The sequence below is a fragment of the Naegleria fowleri genome (genome assembly GCF_008403515.1).
Source record: "Naegleria fowleri strain ATCC 30894 chromosome Unknown tig76, whole genome shotgun sequence".
Taxonomy (NCBI): Eukaryota; Heterolobosea; class Eutetramitea; order Acrasida; family Naegleriidae; genus Naegleria; species Naegleria fowleri.
Window position 1 is genome coordinate 19,878 of NW_025408008.1, and position 20,966 is coordinate 40,843.

A 20,966-nucleotide genomic window follows, 5' to 3' on the forward strand; every position below is an offset into this window, starting at 1 on the left:
AAAAGATGTGACGCGAGAGAAGTAAAATCTTAAAGGTCGATACGAGATGATAAGGAAATAGAGGTCCATAATACATTTGAACGAAAAACATGGTCATAACCATCAATGCGACTCGTACCACATTGGAATAAATTAATCCTTTCAGTGTCGAGATTTTGAGAGAGCCAAGCATGGCCTGACACACTAATTCTAAATGGAAATTACCAAAAAAAGTAGAACATGGTCGTTCGGTGTCGTGAGAGCCACAAGTTGAGGAAGGACACAAAGCACCAAAAACCATGAATTGTCATTGCCTCGTTTCTTTAACACATGATTCAAGAATTCCTTATCAATACAGAGAGGAGTAACATTTTGTTGAAAGGAATGTTGATTCATCATGATGGTCTTTTGAGAGTTTTCACTTTGGCCAATATTCGGCGAAGAAGAAGATCTTTTCTTAACCGACTTTTGTTTGATGAATAGGATGATTGCGTGGTGAAGTGATGCTAATGATTTTGTGCTTGTTGAAACATCATCATGCGAGTCATGACATTGATTCTGACCACCGCTTCGACAACTGAAATGACAGTTGTTGCGATTTGGTGAAGAAGGTATACTATTACTAATGTCATTTGAGTTTGTTGTACAGTCATGACCATTCGTTGTTTGATGGATGTTGTTGATAACTTTCATAGTCCAAGTGATTGTTGGTTTTCATGTAATTGGACATGAGTGGTAGCGAAGAGGGTGTTGTCACGAGAAGAGGATTGATCAGTTGGGAGATTCTTTTTTGTGGTGGTGGTCGTAAAAAGAATTGTTATATTCCGAATCAAAATTGGTGGTGTTCGGTGGGTCGATTTGTTGCGGAACTGCCGACCCATACTGAAAGGAAATCAAGAACAAGTTGAACCCATCATCTTCGACCGAATGTGACAATTGTGTACGGTTTGTACAGATTTACGTTGAACGGTATGGACACCGGTCTTCCTGATTTCATTGGAATGGAATGTGCGATGGAGTCCTGTTTTGCAGGTAACGATCATCCCTTGACCATTCAGGTCAAGTAATGCGCATTGACTTGTTTAAAGCTCACATGAAGAGGAAAGAAGGTTGCTCTTTCTGATATCCAAGCATGCTTGATTTGTTGTCAACAATTTGTGAGATCAGATTGTTGTGGTCTGTTGCTGGGTTGTTGAAAATAGTAGTGTGAAGTCTAAGGATTTAATAAACACAAAATGATATCATCTTAGGATCTTCAAACATGTTTTTACTTTCTTTTCAGAGAGGACTGACTGGAATGTTGTTGATTATTGTGATGATGTTGATTGTGGTGATGATGGTGATGATGCACCAAATGCAAGGAAGGAATATTGTTTGTTGAGTTGGTAGTGGTGTTAGAAATAAACCGCTCTTGATTTTGCATCCATTGTCGATTAATTCGAATGATCAACGCTGGAGAAACATCTTGCCAATCTTGATCTTCCTTGAAATGTGAAATGATTTTTTCCCAATTATTGGCTCCAAATGAAATAATCTTTGAAATTATTGGTTTTAAAGGTTGACTGTTTCGATAAGGATTTGCCCATTTGAGAACTGACACAAAGTTATCCACGCACAGATTAGCATCGAGTGAGGAGAGACAATAATCTTGAAGGTTTTTCATTTGGAATTTCCATGCAATTTCCATAATAGGAACCAGTAATTGAGTGATTTGTGAGGATTGATCCAAGGCATCATACATGTACTTGATAGTGCATTCTAGGGCTTCAATTCTAATGGCTTGCTCTTTCTCATTATTATTATTATTGATTTGATCTGAAGAACAAGTGGCGTCATACATGTCCATAGTCATGGGATAGCCGCTCGAACGAGGGGAAGTAGCTTGTTCCTCCCTTTCGATTCGATGAGCCAAGTAAGCACTCGCGCAACTAAGGATGGTTTTGTGAGCTTTGATTTTCTTCGTATGTGCCTTATCGAGAAAGAGAATAATGTCACCAAAGGGATCATCATAGAGAAGTTGTAAAGGATTACAAATATCAATTCCAACACGGGATTGTCTTCTTCTTTCCTCATTCCATGTGATGGTATTCGATCGCTTATTCCACTCTGGTACTTGCTTGAGGAAAAGTTCGAATCGAATGTCACTTGTGATGGCCTCAATTTCGTCAGTTTTTGCAACTGAGTTTTCAAGCAACTTTTCGTTCAATTCATGAAGTATGGCATAACATTTGGCTCTACATGTCGTTAGGACGCCTTTGTCCTTGTTGTTACATTGTTCCAATTTCATTTCAATAATTTCCAAAATGTCTAAAATGTTGTTATATTTGAGTGTTTCCTCAAAACGCTCATAGAGCTTTTTTCGTAATTGGACAACCGTCTCATCAACAGAATTGTAGTCATGAAGCCATCTCAAAAGTTTAACAACTGCCTTACAATCCATCTCTCTAACGAAAGCAATCTCAGATCGGTCATAACACGTGTTAATCATTCGTTGCATGTATAATTGGTCATTTGCATCAAGCTTTCCCATAAATTCAGAATTTTTAAGCATGGACTCTAAGAAGGGTGAGACCAGTCGAACAAGTGGCATGAAGGCATACATGTTGGTTTGGAACACTCGATCTCTAGCAGCATGGTTTTGCTTCAATTGCTTAGAAATGGAGAATTTTGGTTTGCTATCGTCACCAGTGAAGAGAATGGTTGAATAGGGTCCACTGGTGGCATTGATTGGAATATTGGTGTCATTGATCAAGGTGACCTTTGTGGGTGTGCTTACATAAATTGCTTCTTCATCGTCTGGCAATCCTAATTGGCCTAGCTCATTGCTTCCACATTGATAGATGTCATATCGATGAGTTAAAAAGGTGGTATGTTTGTATCCACAACGAATTCGATCAACATAGTCCAAACCAGCTTCCATGATCACCAATTTTGTGGGTGTGTAAATGTTTCTAGTTGTGGTTAATTTTCGTTCTGTTGTTGATGCAAATGGCAATCCGCATTGTCCTTCATTATTACATCCAAAAACAAAAATGTCAAAGTGTTTGTTCATAATGACCGAATGATAGAGGCCACATTTGATTTTCTTGACACTTCCAAGTAAAGATTTGTTTCCGCTTGGCAATTCTGGAATACCGTTTTGGTTCTTCGCGTTCTTGGATTGATCAATGGCTGTCTTATTGTTCTGTTTGCTTGTTACAGAACTAGTCGATGTGGTGGCCTCTGGATCATTCTTGGTGGTTGCATCGGAATTTGAGGCATTTTGTTTGTTGAATTCTGTCACATCGCTATCTGTCTGACATACCAACACTGGACTTTGTTTAAAATGTACCTGAGGATTAGAAATGCCAAGTTGCCCGAATTGATTTGATCCTGTGGCGTAAAGGTCTCCTGTCGTAGTTAGAAACAAGGAATGTTCAGCTCCACAAGCAGCTTTTCTAATTTCAAAATCATTCAATTCCTGAATTAATTGAATGTACGGCTCATTTCTGGATCTGGTACCAAGACCTAATTGCCCCATTTCATTCAATCTACAAAAATTTGTAAAAGTTTAAAAAACAACTTTTAAAATGTTATCAGTACGTACCCACAAGCATAAACATGACCGTCTTCTGTGATGAATATGGAGTGAGTCCTTCCAACAGCTACTTTGGAAATGCCAGATAATTCAACAGTTGCTGAGGGAGTTGTGGTGTTGGTGGCATTAAATCCACTCGCACCATTGTTGTGTGATGCAGCAACGATAGCAGTTGCCGTACCAGCTGGTGGAGGAGTGGTCATCGTTAAAGGAACAGGTTCAAAGAAAATGTTTGCATTATTTTCTAATGAAGCTGAAATTGGTTTGCCCTATCAAAGATATATCAATATGGATGAAACACTTGAAATCAATCACAACACTTACTAATTGTCCAGAAATATTCGATCCTGTACCGTACACTCTTCCATCTCGCATCAAGAAAATGGTAAATTCAGCACCACAATATACATTTGCGATTTGACCTTCTCCGTACTCGGAATTTGACGAAGAAGAGGATGTGGACTTTTGCAGTAGTTCCTCAGAGTCATCCAATTGAACGGTAGAAGCAGCGCTGGAGCCTGAAGTGTCTTCTTGACCACCAGCAACACTTAATGAGCTGCTTCTTGACAAACTCAATACCTCCATTTCATCAAAAGCAGTGAGCCTTGCTGGTGTTTTGACGTGATGTATATCTTTTGCAAGTCCAATTTGACCATTGGTGTTAGAACCCAACACAAATACCTGATTTTTCTGTGTGAGGAAAACTGTAAAGTCTTGTCCACACTTGATTCGTTTGATTTTGTCGTCTTGCGAGAGAAAACAGCTGCTAACGATTGAAGATGATTTTGGTTTTTCCAAGGACTTTTGAGAAGAACCTCTCTTCACACCGCAGCTCATTTCACAAAACGAATCTCTCTTTTCATTATCCATCGTTCCTAATTGATAATGATCATTACAACCAGTGACATAGACTGAGTTGGGTGAAAGCTTCAATCGTTGAGGGAGGTGATTTTCTAAGGTTGTTGCTGTGACACCATTTAGATTGGGCATCATGGATGGAATTGAAAGGGAGGACGAAAAACTATCAATGATCGTTCCACCATTATTCCGTTTGGATCCTTCCTCCACTTCGGACATCATATCCCTCGAGGAAGAACGAGAATGTTTATGAAGACCACCACTGTGATGATGATGATGATGTGAGTGATCAACCGAATGTTGTTGTTGTTGTTGATCGTTCGAATTCAACAAATCCCGATTATTGATCTTTTGCGAGGAATGACTAGTGTGCATACTCGACATATTTGCTGGTGATAATTGTGTGGAGTGATTGTTATTGTGGTTGTTCTTACCACTAGCCAACATCTTTTTTTGAAATTTTTGTTTGAGACGCAAAATTGTTTCATGGTCCAAATTAGGTGTTCATTCAATTTCTCCCTTATTGTCAGAGGTAGAGACAATTCTGTCGCAATTTGGTGAGTGGGTGATGAGTTTAAAAAAGTAAAAAAATATAAACATATTTCTTCAAATGTGCAATATAGAGTTCATTCACAAAATTTCAAACGGAGAATTGGTAGAAGATGTCAAGTAGGTGGTGTTGTGGTTGAATGGAGATGTCAATAAGGAAAAGTGAGAAAAGCACATTTGAATATAGCGATAGAAAAAGTTCATGCTTCCGTTCCGTGGAATGAGAGGAAGGAAATCATCTGGCGTGCATGAATGAGCTAAAAGTTTCAAAATTCTATCGAGAAGTGAATACAAAAACATAGGTGACACAGAATGAGAAGCATCATGATTGGCTTGTTCATGCCCTCTCAAATGTGAAAAGATCAAATCCAAAACATCTTTCCAATCATTGAGAGTGCTACAGCGACTTTCAATGAATCCAAATAATACATCAAGAGCATCATCTTCTTGTTTTCCGTGACCCAATAGGATCAATAACCGTTCAATGGCTTGTTTAAATTGCTTGGAGACCATCATGCAAAGTAATTTTAAATTATCGAAGCCAATAAATTTCCCTTCATGGATCTGAATGACTTCAACAAATTGAGAAAATATTTCAGTTCTATTGGTCGACAGGAATTGAGAAAAATAGCAGATTAATCCTTGTGCATTTTGCAAGATGTGAACTAATAGGAATAAGGGATCATTTTCAGTGATGGAAAGTAAAGTGCTTTCATAAATGGAAAGTTCGTCCAAAAAATTCAGAATTTCACTATACTTCTCTGATAAGATGTCTTTCGACTCGGAGAGAATACTCAACTCTGTTTGATTTCTGTTAAATTCGTAATTCACAAATTTTCGAAGCCAATCTAGATTTTCTCTAAACGGTATTAACGAGTAATGAAGGAATGAGCAATATTGTCTCAATTCATTCAGATTCTCCATGTAAGAGAATAAATTTTGGGTTTGAGGTTGCAACCTTTCACCCGAATCACTAATGACTATTGGGGACTGAGTGGAAGAGGTCATGGTTGGCGAGTGCAACTCCAACACTTTCTTCTTGGTTTCATTGACCAAACCGTTGATATTTGTTTCTTTCAGAAGAGAGGTAATATGTACGAGCTCTTCTACAAAAACTTGCATGAGTTTGATTCCAATCTCTTTAAGCATGGATTCATTGGATAGGTCACTGGAAATTAAACATGTGGAAAGATACGTTTGTTGCATAAGAAGAGAAGTTAAGGGCGTCTCTACATGGTCAAAAATTTGCGAATTATCTTCTTTCAGTAAGTCCAATACTTGGTTATTGCTTAAAGGGCACGAATTGCTTGCTGTTAGTCGATTTATGGATTCAACAAGACACCAAGGGAAATACTTTCTGAACACAATGGCCAACTTGGAATATTTTTCAACGGTGGCATTTGGTAACAGCAATGATGGATTTAAAACTATAAATTCTACAAGAATATGGCTTTCCACGGACTTGAAAATTGCAACAGCTTTTTCCTCGTTACCAGTTTGCAGATGAAGTAATGCGAGTACCATGGCGTCCTTAGGCATAATTTCAAACCAGGACAGGACTTGTTCATTTTGTTGTGGATATATATCATTCTTTTCAATCGAGTGTTCTTCAAATCGTGACAATGTTAATTGTTGAGCTTTCACATATTCTAAATTAATTTCTTCCAATAGAGCTAGAGCATGATTCTTTGAGTAAGGGAAACTGTTAGCCAATATCACAGTAGATAACGTGTGAGGAATTCGTTGTTTGTAAATAGTAAGAATTTGATTTCCTAAATCTTCTGAAAGGTTGTCTAATGACCAGTGATTCTCCTTATCAAACAAAATATGCTCTAAAAATAACAGCAATGATTCTTCTCTCACAGAAAGTTTGTTGAAAATATCTGCCATAGGTTTGTCACTATTTGCATATGCATAAGCAGCCAAATCAGTATTTTCCATGGCCACGTAAGCATCCCCTTGAAGGCCAAAGGATCTTTTCAAAAGCGTCGTATAATTTTGAAGCTCAATTTTTGTCTTTAACAAGGTGATAGTATCAACATCGATAGACCTTTCTAATTTCTTTTCCTTGGATAATAATTCAAAATATTTGGATTGTAAAAGACTGTGCGATTCTTTTAGCAGTTTCATGTAGGTTGATTTGTCACTTTTTGAAACATCATTGCATGCTCAAGCATATCTTCATAAATGTCACTCAACTCCACTGCATTAAGCATGTAAATATTATATGAAAAATCCTCGACTGGAGGCAATGAAGAGGAACTATCTTCTCTTTTTTTTCCTTGCATTGAAAATTGGAAACAGTCTTCCACTTCTTGAGGAATCTTTGGAGGGCGAAGCATTTCGATTCACCTTCTCAACGCTTCTCATATCTGATATGAGCACAGTCTTATCTGTTTGTTGGTTGTAGTAGGCTGCAATGGAAACATTCTCGTTGCTACTTATCTTGGAGATGAGAACGACATGGTTATTAGTTGCTGAAACGCTCTTCAATCCAATAAACGGATGAAAACGAAGCAAGCACCCATTACTACCTCCCAAGACACTCCACACCTCCAAACCTACTGGAGTAATGGCATAGAGAAATAGAGAATTTACAGCACTCATTAGACATTCTCCGGTATATTCGAATTCGCAAAGCAGTGATTGAGGACTTGACAAACTGTAAACGTATCCACATGTTGATGTGCTTAATATGCACTTCATTCCTGTGTTTTGGTTGAAATCTTTCTTTTGTGAAATGTTTTGAAGAAAATGAATGGAACGAGGACTTTCATCAGATGTAAAATGTTTGTGAAGCAGATTTACACAAATATCACTGTGATTGAATGAAATGCATGTTTGGTAGGAGATGTAGTTGTTTAAATATAGTTTCAATAAATGTTAATAATATTTCTTGTACTTACATATAATTATGATTCGCAAATGCAGGATGATCCACTGTTGGAGTTTGCCCAAATATATCATAAGCAATGTTGGTTGCAGATTGTTGAGTACCCTTCTTCGTACTGGTCTTGTCACTCACACGAACAGACTCACTATAGCTCTGAGTGGCAGGAGAAGGTAATAAATCTTTGGTTCCCATATCGAATCGTATTTGAATTTCATCAATAGATTCATGAAGCTGACTTACGCCCCAGTACATGGCCATTCCTTTGTTGAGAGGATTTAATGATTGGTGACGTGTAATAATTCCTCCTTGTGATATTTGTGATTGTGGGCTCTCAGCATTTGTCCCAACAATTTGTTCTTGGACATGAGCTTGAATTCTCTTTTGAATTTCCTTAAAGCGTGAGGTTTTCTTTTTCTGAGTCTCGCTATGATCTGAGGTGTTGGGAGAGACACTACCTCCTATATTTACAGAATTAGGTTGTGCTGCATCTGTCTCTTCTCCGTTAGTACTTCCTCCATTATTTACATTGATATCATCATCTTGAGAGTTTTCCAACAGTGTTTTTTCTTGCTCCAGTTCTTTTTGCTTGAGTTCAATGACTCTCACATCTCTGTCTGTACCATATCCAATAAACTGGTTAAATACAGAAATACATTTCACATTCCATGACGTGTGTACTTTTAAGATGCAAATTGGGGTATCATTGTTATTGGTAAATTTCCACAGTGAAATAACATCTTTTGCACATGTCAACAATTGATTACTATAGGTGCAAACAGAAATTAATAACTCGCTATTTGAAGCAGTACCTGAAGTCGCTGCTTGAGTTAATGTTGTGGTCGTGGTTGTGCTATTGGTAGAGACAAAATTTTGAATCGGAAGTGAAAATGGATAAATGATGGTCTTTCGCTCCTTTTTATCGTATTCAAATCGATAAATTCTACAACATTGTTCGACAATTGTTTGTGTGTTTTGATTATAATTACTGGATGTTGCAACAGACGTTGATGAAAAAGATTTTAAAGCATTGGAAAAATCATTTGATAATGCTGGTGATCTTGGTGTGTTTGAAATATTTTGGTTGTTGATCCCACTTCCTCCTCGTTGATGATGAGTGGATGGTGTGGTGGGTGTTGTTGCTTGCTGTTGTTGTTGTCCACCAGCACCACTCCCCATCATAACAGTGGTCAGTCTTCGTTCGACTGTGATGACTCTCCGAATATCTGGCAAGTAATGAATCGCATCCACTTCGGACCACAAAGGCTGAAATTCATACATGCACTGAAATTCCTTTTGAGTGGTCTGAGTAGCATATCCTTTGATAATTCCACTAAAAGCCACCCAAAATAAGCCTTCACTAGCAGCACTGCAAAGAGGTTGACCCAACTCACTTGGACACAAAATATCTTGCGATTGAAAGACTCGAATATTATGAGAATTCATTTTTTTTCTTTTAAAGTGAACATTCATAGTGGATCATTGTTGTTTCTTGAAACGAATAAAGATTCCAAAATTATGTAAATTACTCGCTCTTTATTGATGAGAAGCCTGCAATTCAATTGTTGTAAACCTCAGGTCCGACAGTGGTGCCCACTTTTTCACGCTCACGCTTTTCACGGGTATTTAAGGTTAATTTTTCGCTGCGAATATTTTGACGGTCCATTTCACCGACTTAAAACCTCCATTCATGCGCTCATAAACCAATTCGTCTGATTCAAAAGAAAAAAAAGAAGTGCTACTTTTCTGCACCATCACCTCACTCGCTGAGAACGGTTGTTGGATACAACGACGACGACGACGTTTCATCATCAACCCGAACACTCTTCATCAACTTTCAACATCTCTTGGAAACAACAAGAACAACAACATTCATCACGATGGTTTTCACGAAAGGAGATCGTATCAAAATACGAGTATTGAGTGGACACTTCATTGCCAAGCTTGATGAGTTGATCATGACAACAGTTGCTGATGCTTCAACGAGTGCCACTCTGAACACACCAGCCTCACCTCGTACCAATAATTCCAACCATAATTTCCATCATTTATCAACAACAGCAATGTTGGATCATTTATCATCGGAATTACCTCATGTTTCTTCTCAATCACAGATTCATCCATCTCCCTCTCTCGGATGTTTGGAACGATTGGATCATCGAAAAACCTATGTCATGATACAACAAGCTGGAAGTAGCTCTCAAAAAGGAGAATGTACCAAAAAGCATACAATGAAACGAGTGAAAAGTAGGGGAACGTTTTTAATGAAAAATTTCTGTGAGGACTTGGGGAATGAGAATGTTTCCTCTGTGGTGACCTCTTCGAATCATAGCGAAGAGGACTCCAGTTCGGCCGATGATACAAAATTTTATTCTTTATCTAATCCAAACAGTACAGAAAATTTATATGACATGGAAATGACACGTACCGTCTCTCAATCTCAAATTATAGACGAGCAACAAGGTGATGATTTTACAGAATTTCTTTATCAATGGAATCAAGATTTTGTGTTTCCAGAAATCGAATTGACATTGCATCAACTCAAATTTTGGTTTACTCTCATGGAGGCAAGATCTTTCAGAAAGGATGTAAGTATTGCATGAAATTTGCGGGAAACATACTTGTGACGACGTTTTTATGTTATTATTCTGATTTTATCGAAACAGAAAAAGCTTGCAGAAGGATCTCTCTTAATTGATGGTGACGACTTGCTAGCTATCAATAACGACAAAACAGTGAAAGTGAATATGAGAACTGTTTCTTCTTCCAAGAAGGGTAAGAATGGAATGACGTCTGTTTCCTCGAGCCAATCTGATTTAGATTCTCATGACGATTCTGATGATGCTGATCATCAATCCGCTGGCTCTCCAAATAGCAATCATAGCTCAACAAATAACACTCCAAATTTCCCGTCACAAGAGGAAGAAAAAATTGTGGGATATTTGGAAGTCATTATTCGAATCGAGAGAGATGAGCATTTTGCTGTTGCACATTTTCTGGAGGATTCTAATTGCCCTGAACGGATTGAACTTTCTCAGTGGAATGCCACAAGTAAGATTAACAGCCAGACTGTTTCTACAGGTTCGCTCAGTGACGTCAATCAGACTCCATCATTAGACATTCATGAACATATCAAGGATTGGGTCAAACATTCTGTAAGCAAAAACTTTACGATTTTCCTCCCTCCACACTGGAAGCCAAAGGTAAGTATTTGTGTGTCTACTTGTTGCATTAACAAATGTTTTAAATCAATTGTATGGTCACACATTCAGAAAATTCAAACTGTAAATAAGAGCTCTCATACACACTACGAAGCTGATTTTTGGTCGGATCGATGTTTAGGATCCGATACAGAACATGTTGAAATTTTATCAATAGTTTACCAAAAAGTCTGTTCAAAAACAGATGAAGATTTTAATTTAACGAAGAGTCTTTATGAAACTATGGTTCTTCATAAATTATCGGCAGAAGCAATGAATGGTGTGACGACCTTGGAAAAAAACCAGGATGTGACATCAAATTTTGGAATTGCATTTGATTCTGTTTCCCGTTATCATTATTCCTTCCTGAAAAGGATTGGATTTGCTCAAGTGGATCATGTGTTATACATTTTCAAACCAAAAGGCCTCAATGTGATGTTGTGTGCAAGCTTGGAGACATCTTTTGGACTCGGTCAAGCTGAACACGATCTGTTGCAATATGCCGCTCAATCTGCCATCATTATTTATCAATAAGATTCATTTATCAAATCCTATAATTTCATCGTGTCCATAAGCAAATCCGATAATTTCATTGTGTTCAACAATGATATGTCCATTAAAGTGATTAATTTATTGTCTCAATATCACAAAAAGGTTCAAGAAAAAAAATGCATTTCTATTTTAAGGAGATGATGCAAAGCCTTTTTGAATCTTCTTCATCCACACACACGTTGTGGGTGGGAATATTTTCAATCATCATCATTCTCGGAATGAGTGGAGTGTATTTATATTTCTCCTACTTGTCGAATACATTCACTTCTCATGATTGGCCAATACATTCTCATCCTCATCGTTACCACCAACACCAACACTTGGAGCAGAAAATTCATGAAGAGGAAGCTTCCTATGAACATGGTTGGATTCAAACAACAACAACAACAACAATACCCACCAATGAACATCAATTACGTACGAATTTATCTACATTATCTTTGCCATTGGATTTGCAAGAGGATCATGATACCTCATCCATTGTTCCGAACCTATCATCATTGAATGATGAAACAAAATTAAACAAAGATGATGATGGAAAAATCGTAATTACTCATCGTGTAATCACTGAAAATGAAATTGTTGAAGATTCTCATCTAAATTCTTATGAAACATTCATTCCATCCAATCAACCATTCGCCATTTCTTCTGTCGATTCTCATCCTCTGAAAACGGAACAACTGCCACAAGAAGGATCACAGACAACACTCAGCGGATCAAGAGTCCACGACCATTTACTCTCGAAACATTCATTCTTGATGGTATGCTCGAAATGTAATTATTTATTTGCAACATTTTTACCTTCGTCGAGAATTCCCGAACAAGAATGCGAGGAATTTCCTGAACGATTTGTAAAACATCCATTTACTTTTGGAGTATTGAAATTAGATAATGACAATAGGAGAAGAAATGTTGCTTTCATGCCACGATTTCATGTGAATACTAGAAACGATTCGCAAATGAAAGACGAACAAGAGGATGAAGACGGCAATGAACAACAAGAGGAAGAAAATGCCATCATTCCAACATTATGTTCCATTGATACGTCACCACTAGAACAAGAATTTATTTGTAAAAAGATTGAAGAAGCTGAACTATCTCAAATGAAAGATCCCACCAAACGAGAACGAGATGCGGGAAAATTATTAAGATTATATTGTAAAAATTGCAATACCAAAGTAGGATCCATTCTCAAAAATCCCCTCAATATTCAAGTAGCTCCAAATTTATCTCTTCCATTTAACACATTTATGGATCAACAAGATTGCTCGATCATTGAGAAGTGTCATTGTCAACCACATGAACATGATGAAAGCAAATATGTTAATTCGAATAATATAGTCATTTCTGACCAAGAAGATGAGAAAACATTTCGCAAAACAACTCTAGGAGAGTGGAAATACAGCACTCTGGCAAGTATGCTTTTTGAAATGCCTGAATCTAGAAAGGACTTGAAACCACAAAAACGTAATTTCATGCAGAACAAATTTCATCACAACAACAAGTCTCGATCTACATTTCAAAAGAAATTCACGCAAGACAATAGCGAATACTCTTGGTCAACTAATCAGCAAAAAAAGAAATTGAATTTCAGACAAACACAGAAATCACCGAATACATCCTCTACCCCTTCAGAACAAACGAACAGATCAAATAACGAGCTCCAAAAGAGAAAAAAGGGTCAAAAACGAAAAAATCACCCCAAATCAGATGCTTCAAACATTCAAAACTCTAAAAACAGGAAACAGTCACACACAAACACGAGCAGTAATCGTGAGGAAAAAGACAAAAAATGATTGATGTATCCTATTCATGGAAAAGACAACAAACTCGCGAATTCAGCTAGACACATTTCACATCTCGATTTTTCGGCTGAGCTTAATAGTTTACATTTTTATCGACCAGCAAGGATTCAGAATTACTGAATTACAAACTCCTTCAAGACTAATGCAGACCTAATTGTACTCAGAATGAAATAATCTTCGCTAAATGATTTTTGAATACATGACAAATAATCACAAGTTCCTTTTGAAATAATCATCTCATTGCTCATTGTGAGCATTAGTTTTGGAATGACCATTTCAAAATCTTCCAAATTTTTCATTCTAACGACAGACGAGTTGGTAAACGTAGGAATTTTCAATAAATTATAGTGGCTAGGAATCTGCCATTCTAGGTTGTAGATTTGATTTCTAAAATTCATCAGTGTAGGATTGTTTTTCCACTTGAAATTTACAGAAAGAGATTCCAACAAATCGTCAACAAAATTCATATAACTTAGATCTGGATTTTTTCTTTCCAGTATTCCATCGAATGATGGTATTTGCAACAACATTCATGGCCGAACCATCAGAATTATTGATGGTTGCAACCACAGGAATGCTTTGAATATTTGAAAAGAGCTCGGAGGAAGCATAAATTAATTTTGGAACGATAATGCTAGAGGAAGGTAAAAATTCTAGGACCCAAAATCCAACCACAGCAAATATCACAAACTCGTTCGATTGTATAAATGCATCTCTAAAATGCAAACTATTTCTGTTAGAAAATATTGGTGATACCATTTGCGCAACTTCGTGCTTTGCATAAAAGGCATTCTTTAAAATTCGAGGTAAAATGAGAAATCGAATTGGTAATTCCGTTCGATCCATAATGTGAAAAGGATTTAAAAAATCTCTCTGATAATTAATAATTGAGGATGAAACTTCACTATTTCCTAAATGGGCAATATCTCCAACTGCTGTAATATTTTCATTAAAGTCCTCAGAATTGGTAAGATAGCCCATTGAATAATTATTGGAATAGCTCACATCACCATCTTCAGTCGTTTGCATTCCCCAACTATTACTGTCCATACTGCTTTGTTGATGATGAGAATTGTGCATGATTGGCGATTTTGTGTAGGAAGAGGAAGGTGTGGAAACCAAATTTTGAGCTCCAACTGGTGACTTGCCATAGTTTTTTTCTTCTTCTTCGTTCAAAAACAAGTCCTCAATTTTTGATTGCATCTCTAAATAGAATGAAATATCATTTCCACTTGAAAAAATCGTGTCTCGCAATGCTACTTCATCTGAAAGAACAATCGAAAAGTATGAAAGAAAATAATCGGGAACGTTTTTCATGGAAGGAAAAATTTGTCTTAGTTTCTCATGGACCACTCGTTGTTGTGGTGTGAATATAGTTGAGAATGAATGTCCATTATTGTCACCAGCACTGTGTGAATCATATCCTGCATTACTAAATGCACTTGAAGAAACGAAATTTGAATCTCTACTCGAAGGTGACGATGTTGTCGACATGGCTCCTCCATTATTACTAATTGGTGACAGGGAATAATTATTCAGTATCGGACTAGCAGGAGCCGATGAAGCCAGCGTATAATTGTACAATAAATAATTATGGTTTTGTGGAGAGGAAGTATTCGTCGTACTCAAAAGTAGTGATAAAGGTGGTGGTTGGCTAGTAGTCTTTCGGTGATGACCACGGTAAGGAGGTAATATGCCCACTGATTGACTCGATGCAACACTAGTTGATGATTGGGTATTTCCGCTCGGCTCTTCCACAATGACTTTCGGGTTATTATTATTCAACAACAATCCATTCTCCTGGTTTCCAGCATTATTCCGAGAGGATGGCGTCGATGGTGTTGTCGTTGTTGATGGTTTGTTGTTACTCGTATTCTTTCGGTATGAATTTGAATTTGTACTGTTACTCCGTTTCCGTAACTTGAGAAAGTCTGCTGCATTCTCCTGAGTGTGGTTGGATTCCGAAATGATCCTCATTCCAAAGAGATGATGAGAAGAAGGAGAGGAGGAAGAAGAACTATATATGGCCGCATCCACACGCTGCTGCTGCTGCTGCTGATGAGAACCAGTGGTAGTAGTGTTGCCATCAACGGCACCACTCTCATTCCGAGATGAGGAGAAACGATGAGCCAGTTGATTTCCCATTTTTTTTTGGCGCTTGCTTTTAAAAGACATGTAGGAGCGAAATTCTTCTAAAAAAGGATGATGGGTGTTCCTGGATGGACAGAGGTCATCTCTCTGTTCTGTTTGCGATTTCATCTCTTTTTTTTGATACCTTAATGATCTAGTAGTAAGGCCAACAAGAAGAAGATTGCGAAAATTATCAAATTCGAATGAATCTGGAAGAAGATTCTTTCGAGTGAGTGGACTCCCATTGGACATGTTAACACCACCTCGTCATCAATGTAGATTGGTTGAAATTTTACCATCCATTATGGCATTTGGTTGTCATACGATTGGAAAAAAGTTCAGACAAGTTTTTGGCCTGTTACACGCGACTTTGGCTCTTCCTTGTGCAACCTCCGCAACCAATGAAAATCTCTTTTACTGCATGTTACAATCTTTGAACGCCAATTCAAAAGAGGACATTCTCCGTTTGATTGGGTTGTTGTGAGTTTCGAATATTACTGCAAACAAAAAAACAATTAAAGATCGCTTTGGATCGTTTCCTTCTGCTGTTATCTGGATCATCATCATTACCACCCAAGAAAATTCTTGAGAAAATGAATTTCGGTTTTGGCTTTAATGGACAACAACAACAACCCAATCAACCTCCACAAATGAATATGGGATTTAGCATGCAACCACCACAACAACAACCAGGAATTGGCATGAGTGTTGGTTTTGATACCACTTATGGCGGAATGGGAGTGAATATGAATATGGGAATGCCCATGATGGGAATGAATGTGGGAATGACTGTTCCACCACCTTCGCAACCATCCACCATGATGTACAACAACAACACCTACATGCCTCCTCAACAACCACAATACCAACCACAACCTCAGGTCCATATGACCACTATGACCACTACCACCAGTACCATGATGGGAGGTTCCTCCAATTTGGGAAAGCAAATTCTTGCAGCAGTCCAAGGAGCTTCCTTTGATAGTGATAAGGTGAAGGCTGTTCAGACTTATTCTTCCTCTCAACACGGACCAGTCTATGCTCAAGAGATTGTTTCCATCTTGAATGCCTTTGGTTTTGATAATGATAAGATTAAGGCTTTGACTCAACTGAAATCGACCAATAATGTGGCTAGCATGTCTTGCTCCGATGCTGCCAATATTCTCTCTTGCTTTGGATTTGATAATGATAAGATGAAGGCTTTGGAATTGATTGCTGGTCAAATCTATGATCGTATGCAAAACGCTGAGACTGTGGTGAGCAAATTTGGTTTCTCGAATGATCAAAATAAGGCCAGACAAGTCTTGATGAAGTAAATTCAGGTAAATTGAGATATTTGTCAAGTTTGAGAAAAGATGTCTTGATGAAGTAAATTCAGGTATTTAACTAGTGAAATAAAGAACGAGACTCAATGAGAGGTTTGTGTATACCAGTGAAGGTTTATTTCTCCTGTGTGGATATGTCGTTGCCATTGGTTTTAGTGCTGGCTGTTGTGAATTCTTGACGGTCCAGATATTTCAGTAAGAGTTGTCGAAATTGTTCCAAAATCACTGGTTTGTAAACAACATCATCAAAACCTTGTGAGAGCAAGGTGTCTCTTGGTTCCCATGTATTTGCTGTGATGGCAATAATGGGCACTCGCTTGTGATGGTATTCCTTATCGATAGAATTGCCTTGTTTCTCTAAATTTCGAATCATTTCACACGCTTCTCGTCCACTCAGAATGGGCATGTAACAATCCAACAAGACGAGTTGATATGCTTTTTGTTTGAACTTTTCAAAACATTCCATTCCATCATTGGAAGTGTCAATATCTTTGAATCCAATGATTTGCAACATTTTCATCAATACTTTTCGATTCACTGCATTATCATCTGCAATAAGCACAGAAATCGACGCGAAATCAAATGTCCGCACACAAGTAGTAGCGGTGTCGTGTTGAGCGGCTTGGTCGTGTAATCTTGGTGAGATTTGAAAAGAAAGAGGAGATGTAGTCGTAATGTCTTTGGTTGGTAACATAAAGCTCGTGTTTGATGGAGCCAACACATGATTGTCCTTTAGAGGTTGCTTTGTGACATTGTTCTCCTTCAAGAACATCTTGTCATTCGACAACACATCTACAATCTCAGAAAATTTCACAGGCTTGGAGAGATATTTCAGATGGGGATAGGATCTTTGAGACCCCTTGAAAATCGTTGGGGTAATGATGACAGAATCATTCTCCTTGGTTCCGTTCGAAAATAATTGTGTCACTCGAGAATAGTCACCCTCAGGAACAAAAATAACCTTCACCATGTTACCACCTGGCAATGGCTGAGTTTCAAGAGATTCCACCGAGGTTCGGCATTCAATTTTTCGAACCTTTGTGAAAAGTTTCAAATAACTTTGTAAAACAGTTTGGAAACATTCGTCTTGGTCCACCACCAACACGTGAATATCTTTTACATCATCTCCTCGTAATATTTCAGAAATGACTTCTGAGCTGTCATTGAGAGTGTTTTCGAGAGGCAGAAGAATTGTAACGTTGGTTCCAACGTTAAGTGTACTGCTCACCTTGATGTGACCATTCATTTTGTTGATCAGTAATTTTGTAATACTCAATCCAAGCCCATTTCTATTGGTGTTAATCAAGCTGCTTCCACCATCGCTTAACTTGTTCATATTCTCTGAATGGTTAAAGTATTGCTCAAATCCCAGGGAGAAATCTTCATTTTGTTGATGTTCATCAATGATATGATAAGGTTGAAAAATTTTCTGAATTTGTTCTTGAGAAATACCACAACCAGTGTCAATAAATTCAAGTTTCACAAAGATCTTTTGATCCTGAGGTATCATGTTTTCATTATGCTCGTCAATCATTATTTCATGGTTGTCAAAACTTTTCAAGTCTTCGTCATTTGCCAAATCACAGTTAACTCTGACGTAACCCTTCTTGGTGTATTTGATGGCATTCGAGATGATGTTCATAATGATTTGACTCAATCGAACAGAATCACCTTTCAACAGTTGTGGAACTTTTGAGACATTGAAAAAACAATGCAATGAAATTTGTTTTTCATGAGCCAATTGTGAAAAAACACCAATCAATGAATCTAACAAGAATTTCAAATTGAATGGTTCATGTTTCAATTTGATCTTTCCCATCTCAAGTGAGGTCATTTGCAATGAGGATGATAAAATGTGCAGTAATAATGTTGCATTTTCCTTAATATCTTCAATGATTTCATTGATGGCACTATTATTCAAAAAACAATGTTTACATCCATTCAAACACTTCTCTCCCTCAAAATGATGATTCAACACTTGTAAACTTCCCATAATGCAATGCAATGGATTTCTCGCTTCATGACTCAAATTGGCAATGAATTTCGTTTTCTCACTGTTTTTCACACGTTCTCGCTCCACCTCAACTAGGTGTTGAGTACTTTCGTCGGTCTTACTTGACATGACACTAGAAAATAGATAGGACCCAACGACCACCGAGTATTGTAAAATAAATACTTCGACAAGTCTCTGGTAAAAGGCATGCGTTTGCTCTTCTGTCATCTTGTCACGTTCTGTTAGGAAGGCCACGTACATTCCAATCAAGTTAGAACCCAAAAGTAAAATCGTATTAACATAAAACCACCTTAAATTATTGTAAAACACATTCGCAGATATTAAAATCTTGTAAGTATGAAAAACATGCAGTGGAACAGAATGACCGTAATAAAGTTGCAATATCCACTGCAATATAACAACCACCACTAATCTTAAAGAATTATATTGTACAAAACTTTTGATAGACTTGACATGTTTTCGCATGCGAGAATTCAAGGCGAAATGAAACGTCAACTCTCCCACAGTGCACATAAAAAACAAAAGAGGACCTCTCTCCCAACAAAAGGTCAAACCAAAGAGAAGCGGAAGGAATGATAATTTAGAGCCTATTTGAGCCTGCATCTTTTGATTATGTAGCAGTTGTTTTAAAAGAACATCAGAGGGGGTGGTATTGGTATTGTTGGTGGTTCCGATGGTGGTTTTCATGGAAGGTGGACTGTTTGAAGGAGAAGATGAAGTGGATGGAGGCGATGATGATGATGAATAAATCGTTTCAGTTTGAGGATGGTTGAGGCATTGTGATGTTGATGATGGCAAAGAAGATGATGGCGGAAGGATTGGATTTAATGATGACGAAGAGTCTGCTCCTTCAAATTCTTTCTCTTCTGTGGGTCGCGACCTTTCTTGTTGCTGTTTCTGTACCGTTGTGAATGAAGAGCAAGTCGAAGAAGAGCCTATCTGGTGTTGTTGTTGGGATTGTTGTTGTGGATGGTTGTTGTTGTTGTTGGAAGGAAGGCTTTGATTTTGCTGATTCCGACATTCAGCAGTGTTGCAAGCACAAGACGTAATCAACACCATGGCACAAGAACTGTTGTTGTTGTTGATGATCACCAATCAATTGAGAGATTTGATATTTTCTTCTTCTTTTTGTTGTTTTTTGTCTGTTTTGGCGAATTGAAAATTAGAATTTCAAAACAACAAAGAGGAGTAACGTTTGGCAGTTGAAACAACCCAAGTGAATACCGCTACTACAACAGTCAGTCTTTGCTTGTTTTAATATAGGTTTCGGTATTGTAAGATACTTCTCTTTCATGAAAAGCCAACTGTCAATAAGCGATCAATCGACAAGTTCAGGGCCGAAACCAAGCTTCTCTTTTTGCAAACAGTGTGTAAGTGTCTCTTTTTTCTGTTCGGCTTTTTAGGTTTGCCCGTGATTGGATTAAACGAATTATGACAGAGATAACACCACTCTGTTTGGAATGACCGAACATTGAAGAGTTCTTGTTTGCATGATCCATTTGAATTCAATTTCTTCGAATGCAATCGATCGATCAATGTTGACGAATCGAATCGTAGATGAGGTTTGTCTGATCGTGTCGTAAAGACAACAACACATCACCGGCCAATGAGTATGCTCGAGAGAGGTATATATCTTGTGGTGTTTGATCATAATGCAGCACACATTCTGTCGTCGAAGAACACAAATGGAAGAATGGTTTCTCCGATACTGTGCTCATTAATGGTTGTGTCAATCACCCATATTTGGATTTCTGGTGTGGTGTATACATTCTTGTGGTATTCACAAGTGCGTCCTTTCCAAGGTACCCCACAAACTGGCAGATCTGACAACCAAATACGATGTTTAAGTCCAAAACTCTGAAAGGAACAACAGTGTTGACGTCAGGAATAGAAGACTACTATATCCAGAGTGAGGTTGGTATCGAATGAAGTACGTTAAATGTTGTTGCTTTAGCAAACAAAAATATTGAACACTATTATGCCATCTGCGCAGTATGTAGGAAATTTGAGAAATCGATCACTCGTAAACGCACTTAAAGCTCGCACAGATCTTTCTTTGACTTGTTTATGTGGATACAAGTCAGATC

General features: G+C 37.7%; 8 protein-coding genes across 8 annotated transcripts; 3 read left to right on the plus strand and 5 right to left on the minus strand.

The window, feature by feature from the left end:
• Positions 1-1,246: 1,246 nt before the first annotated feature.
• Positions 1,247-4,861, minus strand: FDP41_010153 (uncharacterized protein; the record flags this gene model as incomplete). Its single annotated transcript, XM_044700420.1, has 3 exons — positions 1,247-3,509; positions 3,566-3,825; positions 3,881-4,861. 3 exons carry the CDS (start codon positions 4,859-4,861, stop codon positions 1,247-1,249), a joined length of 3,504 nt encoding a protein of 1,167 aa, XP_044556263.1.
• Positions 4,862-5,044: 183 nt separating this feature from the next.
• FDP41_010154 (uncharacterized protein) lies at positions 5,045-7,093 on the minus strand (the record flags this gene model as incomplete). The annotated part of the gene is made up of 1 exon (XM_044700421.1): positions 5,045-7,093. One exon carries the CDS (start codon positions 7,091-7,093, stop codon positions 5,045-5,047), a length of 2,049 nt encoding a protein of 682 aa, XP_044556264.1.
• A 132-nt stretch (positions 7,094-7,225) lies between these two features.
• Positions 7,226-9,299, minus strand: FDP41_010155 (uncharacterized protein; the record flags this gene model as incomplete). The annotated part of the gene is made up of 2 exons (XM_044700422.1): positions 7,226-7,781; positions 7,870-9,299. The coding sequence occupies 2 exons, from the start codon at positions 9,297-9,299 to the stop codon at positions 7,226-7,228; spliced, it is 1,986 nt and encodes a 661-aa protein (XP_044556265.1).
• A 434-nt stretch (positions 9,300-9,733) lies between these two features.
• FDP41_010156 (uncharacterized protein) lies at positions 9,734-11,587 on the plus strand (the record flags this gene model as incomplete). The annotated part of the gene is made up of 3 exons (XM_044700423.1): positions 9,734-10,441; positions 10,520-11,056; positions 11,126-11,587. The coding sequence occupies 3 exons, from the start codon at positions 9,734-9,736 to the stop codon at positions 11,585-11,587; spliced, it is 1,707 nt and encodes a 568-aa protein (XP_044556266.1).
• A 236-nt stretch (positions 11,588-11,823) lies between these two features.
• On the plus strand, positions 11,824-13,401 carry FDP41_010157 (uncharacterized protein; the record flags this gene model as incomplete). Its single annotated transcript, XM_044700424.1, has 1 exon — positions 11,824-13,401. The coding sequence occupies one exon, from the start codon at positions 11,824-11,826 to the stop codon at positions 13,399-13,401; it is 1,578 nt and encodes a 525-aa protein (XP_044556267.1).
• Positions 13,402-13,863: 462 nt separating this feature from the next.
• Positions 13,864-15,555, minus strand: FDP41_010158 (uncharacterized protein; the record flags this gene model as incomplete). The annotated part of the gene is made up of 1 exon (XM_044700425.1): positions 13,864-15,555. One exon carries the CDS (start codon positions 15,553-15,555, stop codon positions 13,864-13,866), a length of 1,692 nt encoding a protein of 563 aa, XP_044556268.1.
• A 578-nt stretch (positions 15,556-16,133) lies between these two features.
• FDP41_010159 (uncharacterized protein) lies at positions 16,134-16,856 on the plus strand (the record flags this gene model as incomplete). Its single annotated transcript, XM_044700426.1, has 1 exon — positions 16,134-16,856. One exon carries the CDS (start codon positions 16,134-16,136, stop codon positions 16,854-16,856), a length of 723 nt encoding a protein of 240 aa, XP_044556269.1.
• Positions 16,857-16,980: 124 nt separating this feature from the next.
• FDP41_010160 (uncharacterized protein) lies at positions 16,981-19,938 on the minus strand (the record flags this gene model as incomplete). The annotated part of the gene is made up of 1 exon (XM_044700428.1): positions 16,981-19,938. One exon carries the CDS (start codon positions 19,936-19,938, stop codon positions 16,981-16,983), a length of 2,958 nt encoding a protein of 985 aa, XP_044556270.1.
• Between the last annotated feature and the right edge of the window lie 1,028 nt (positions 19,939-20,966).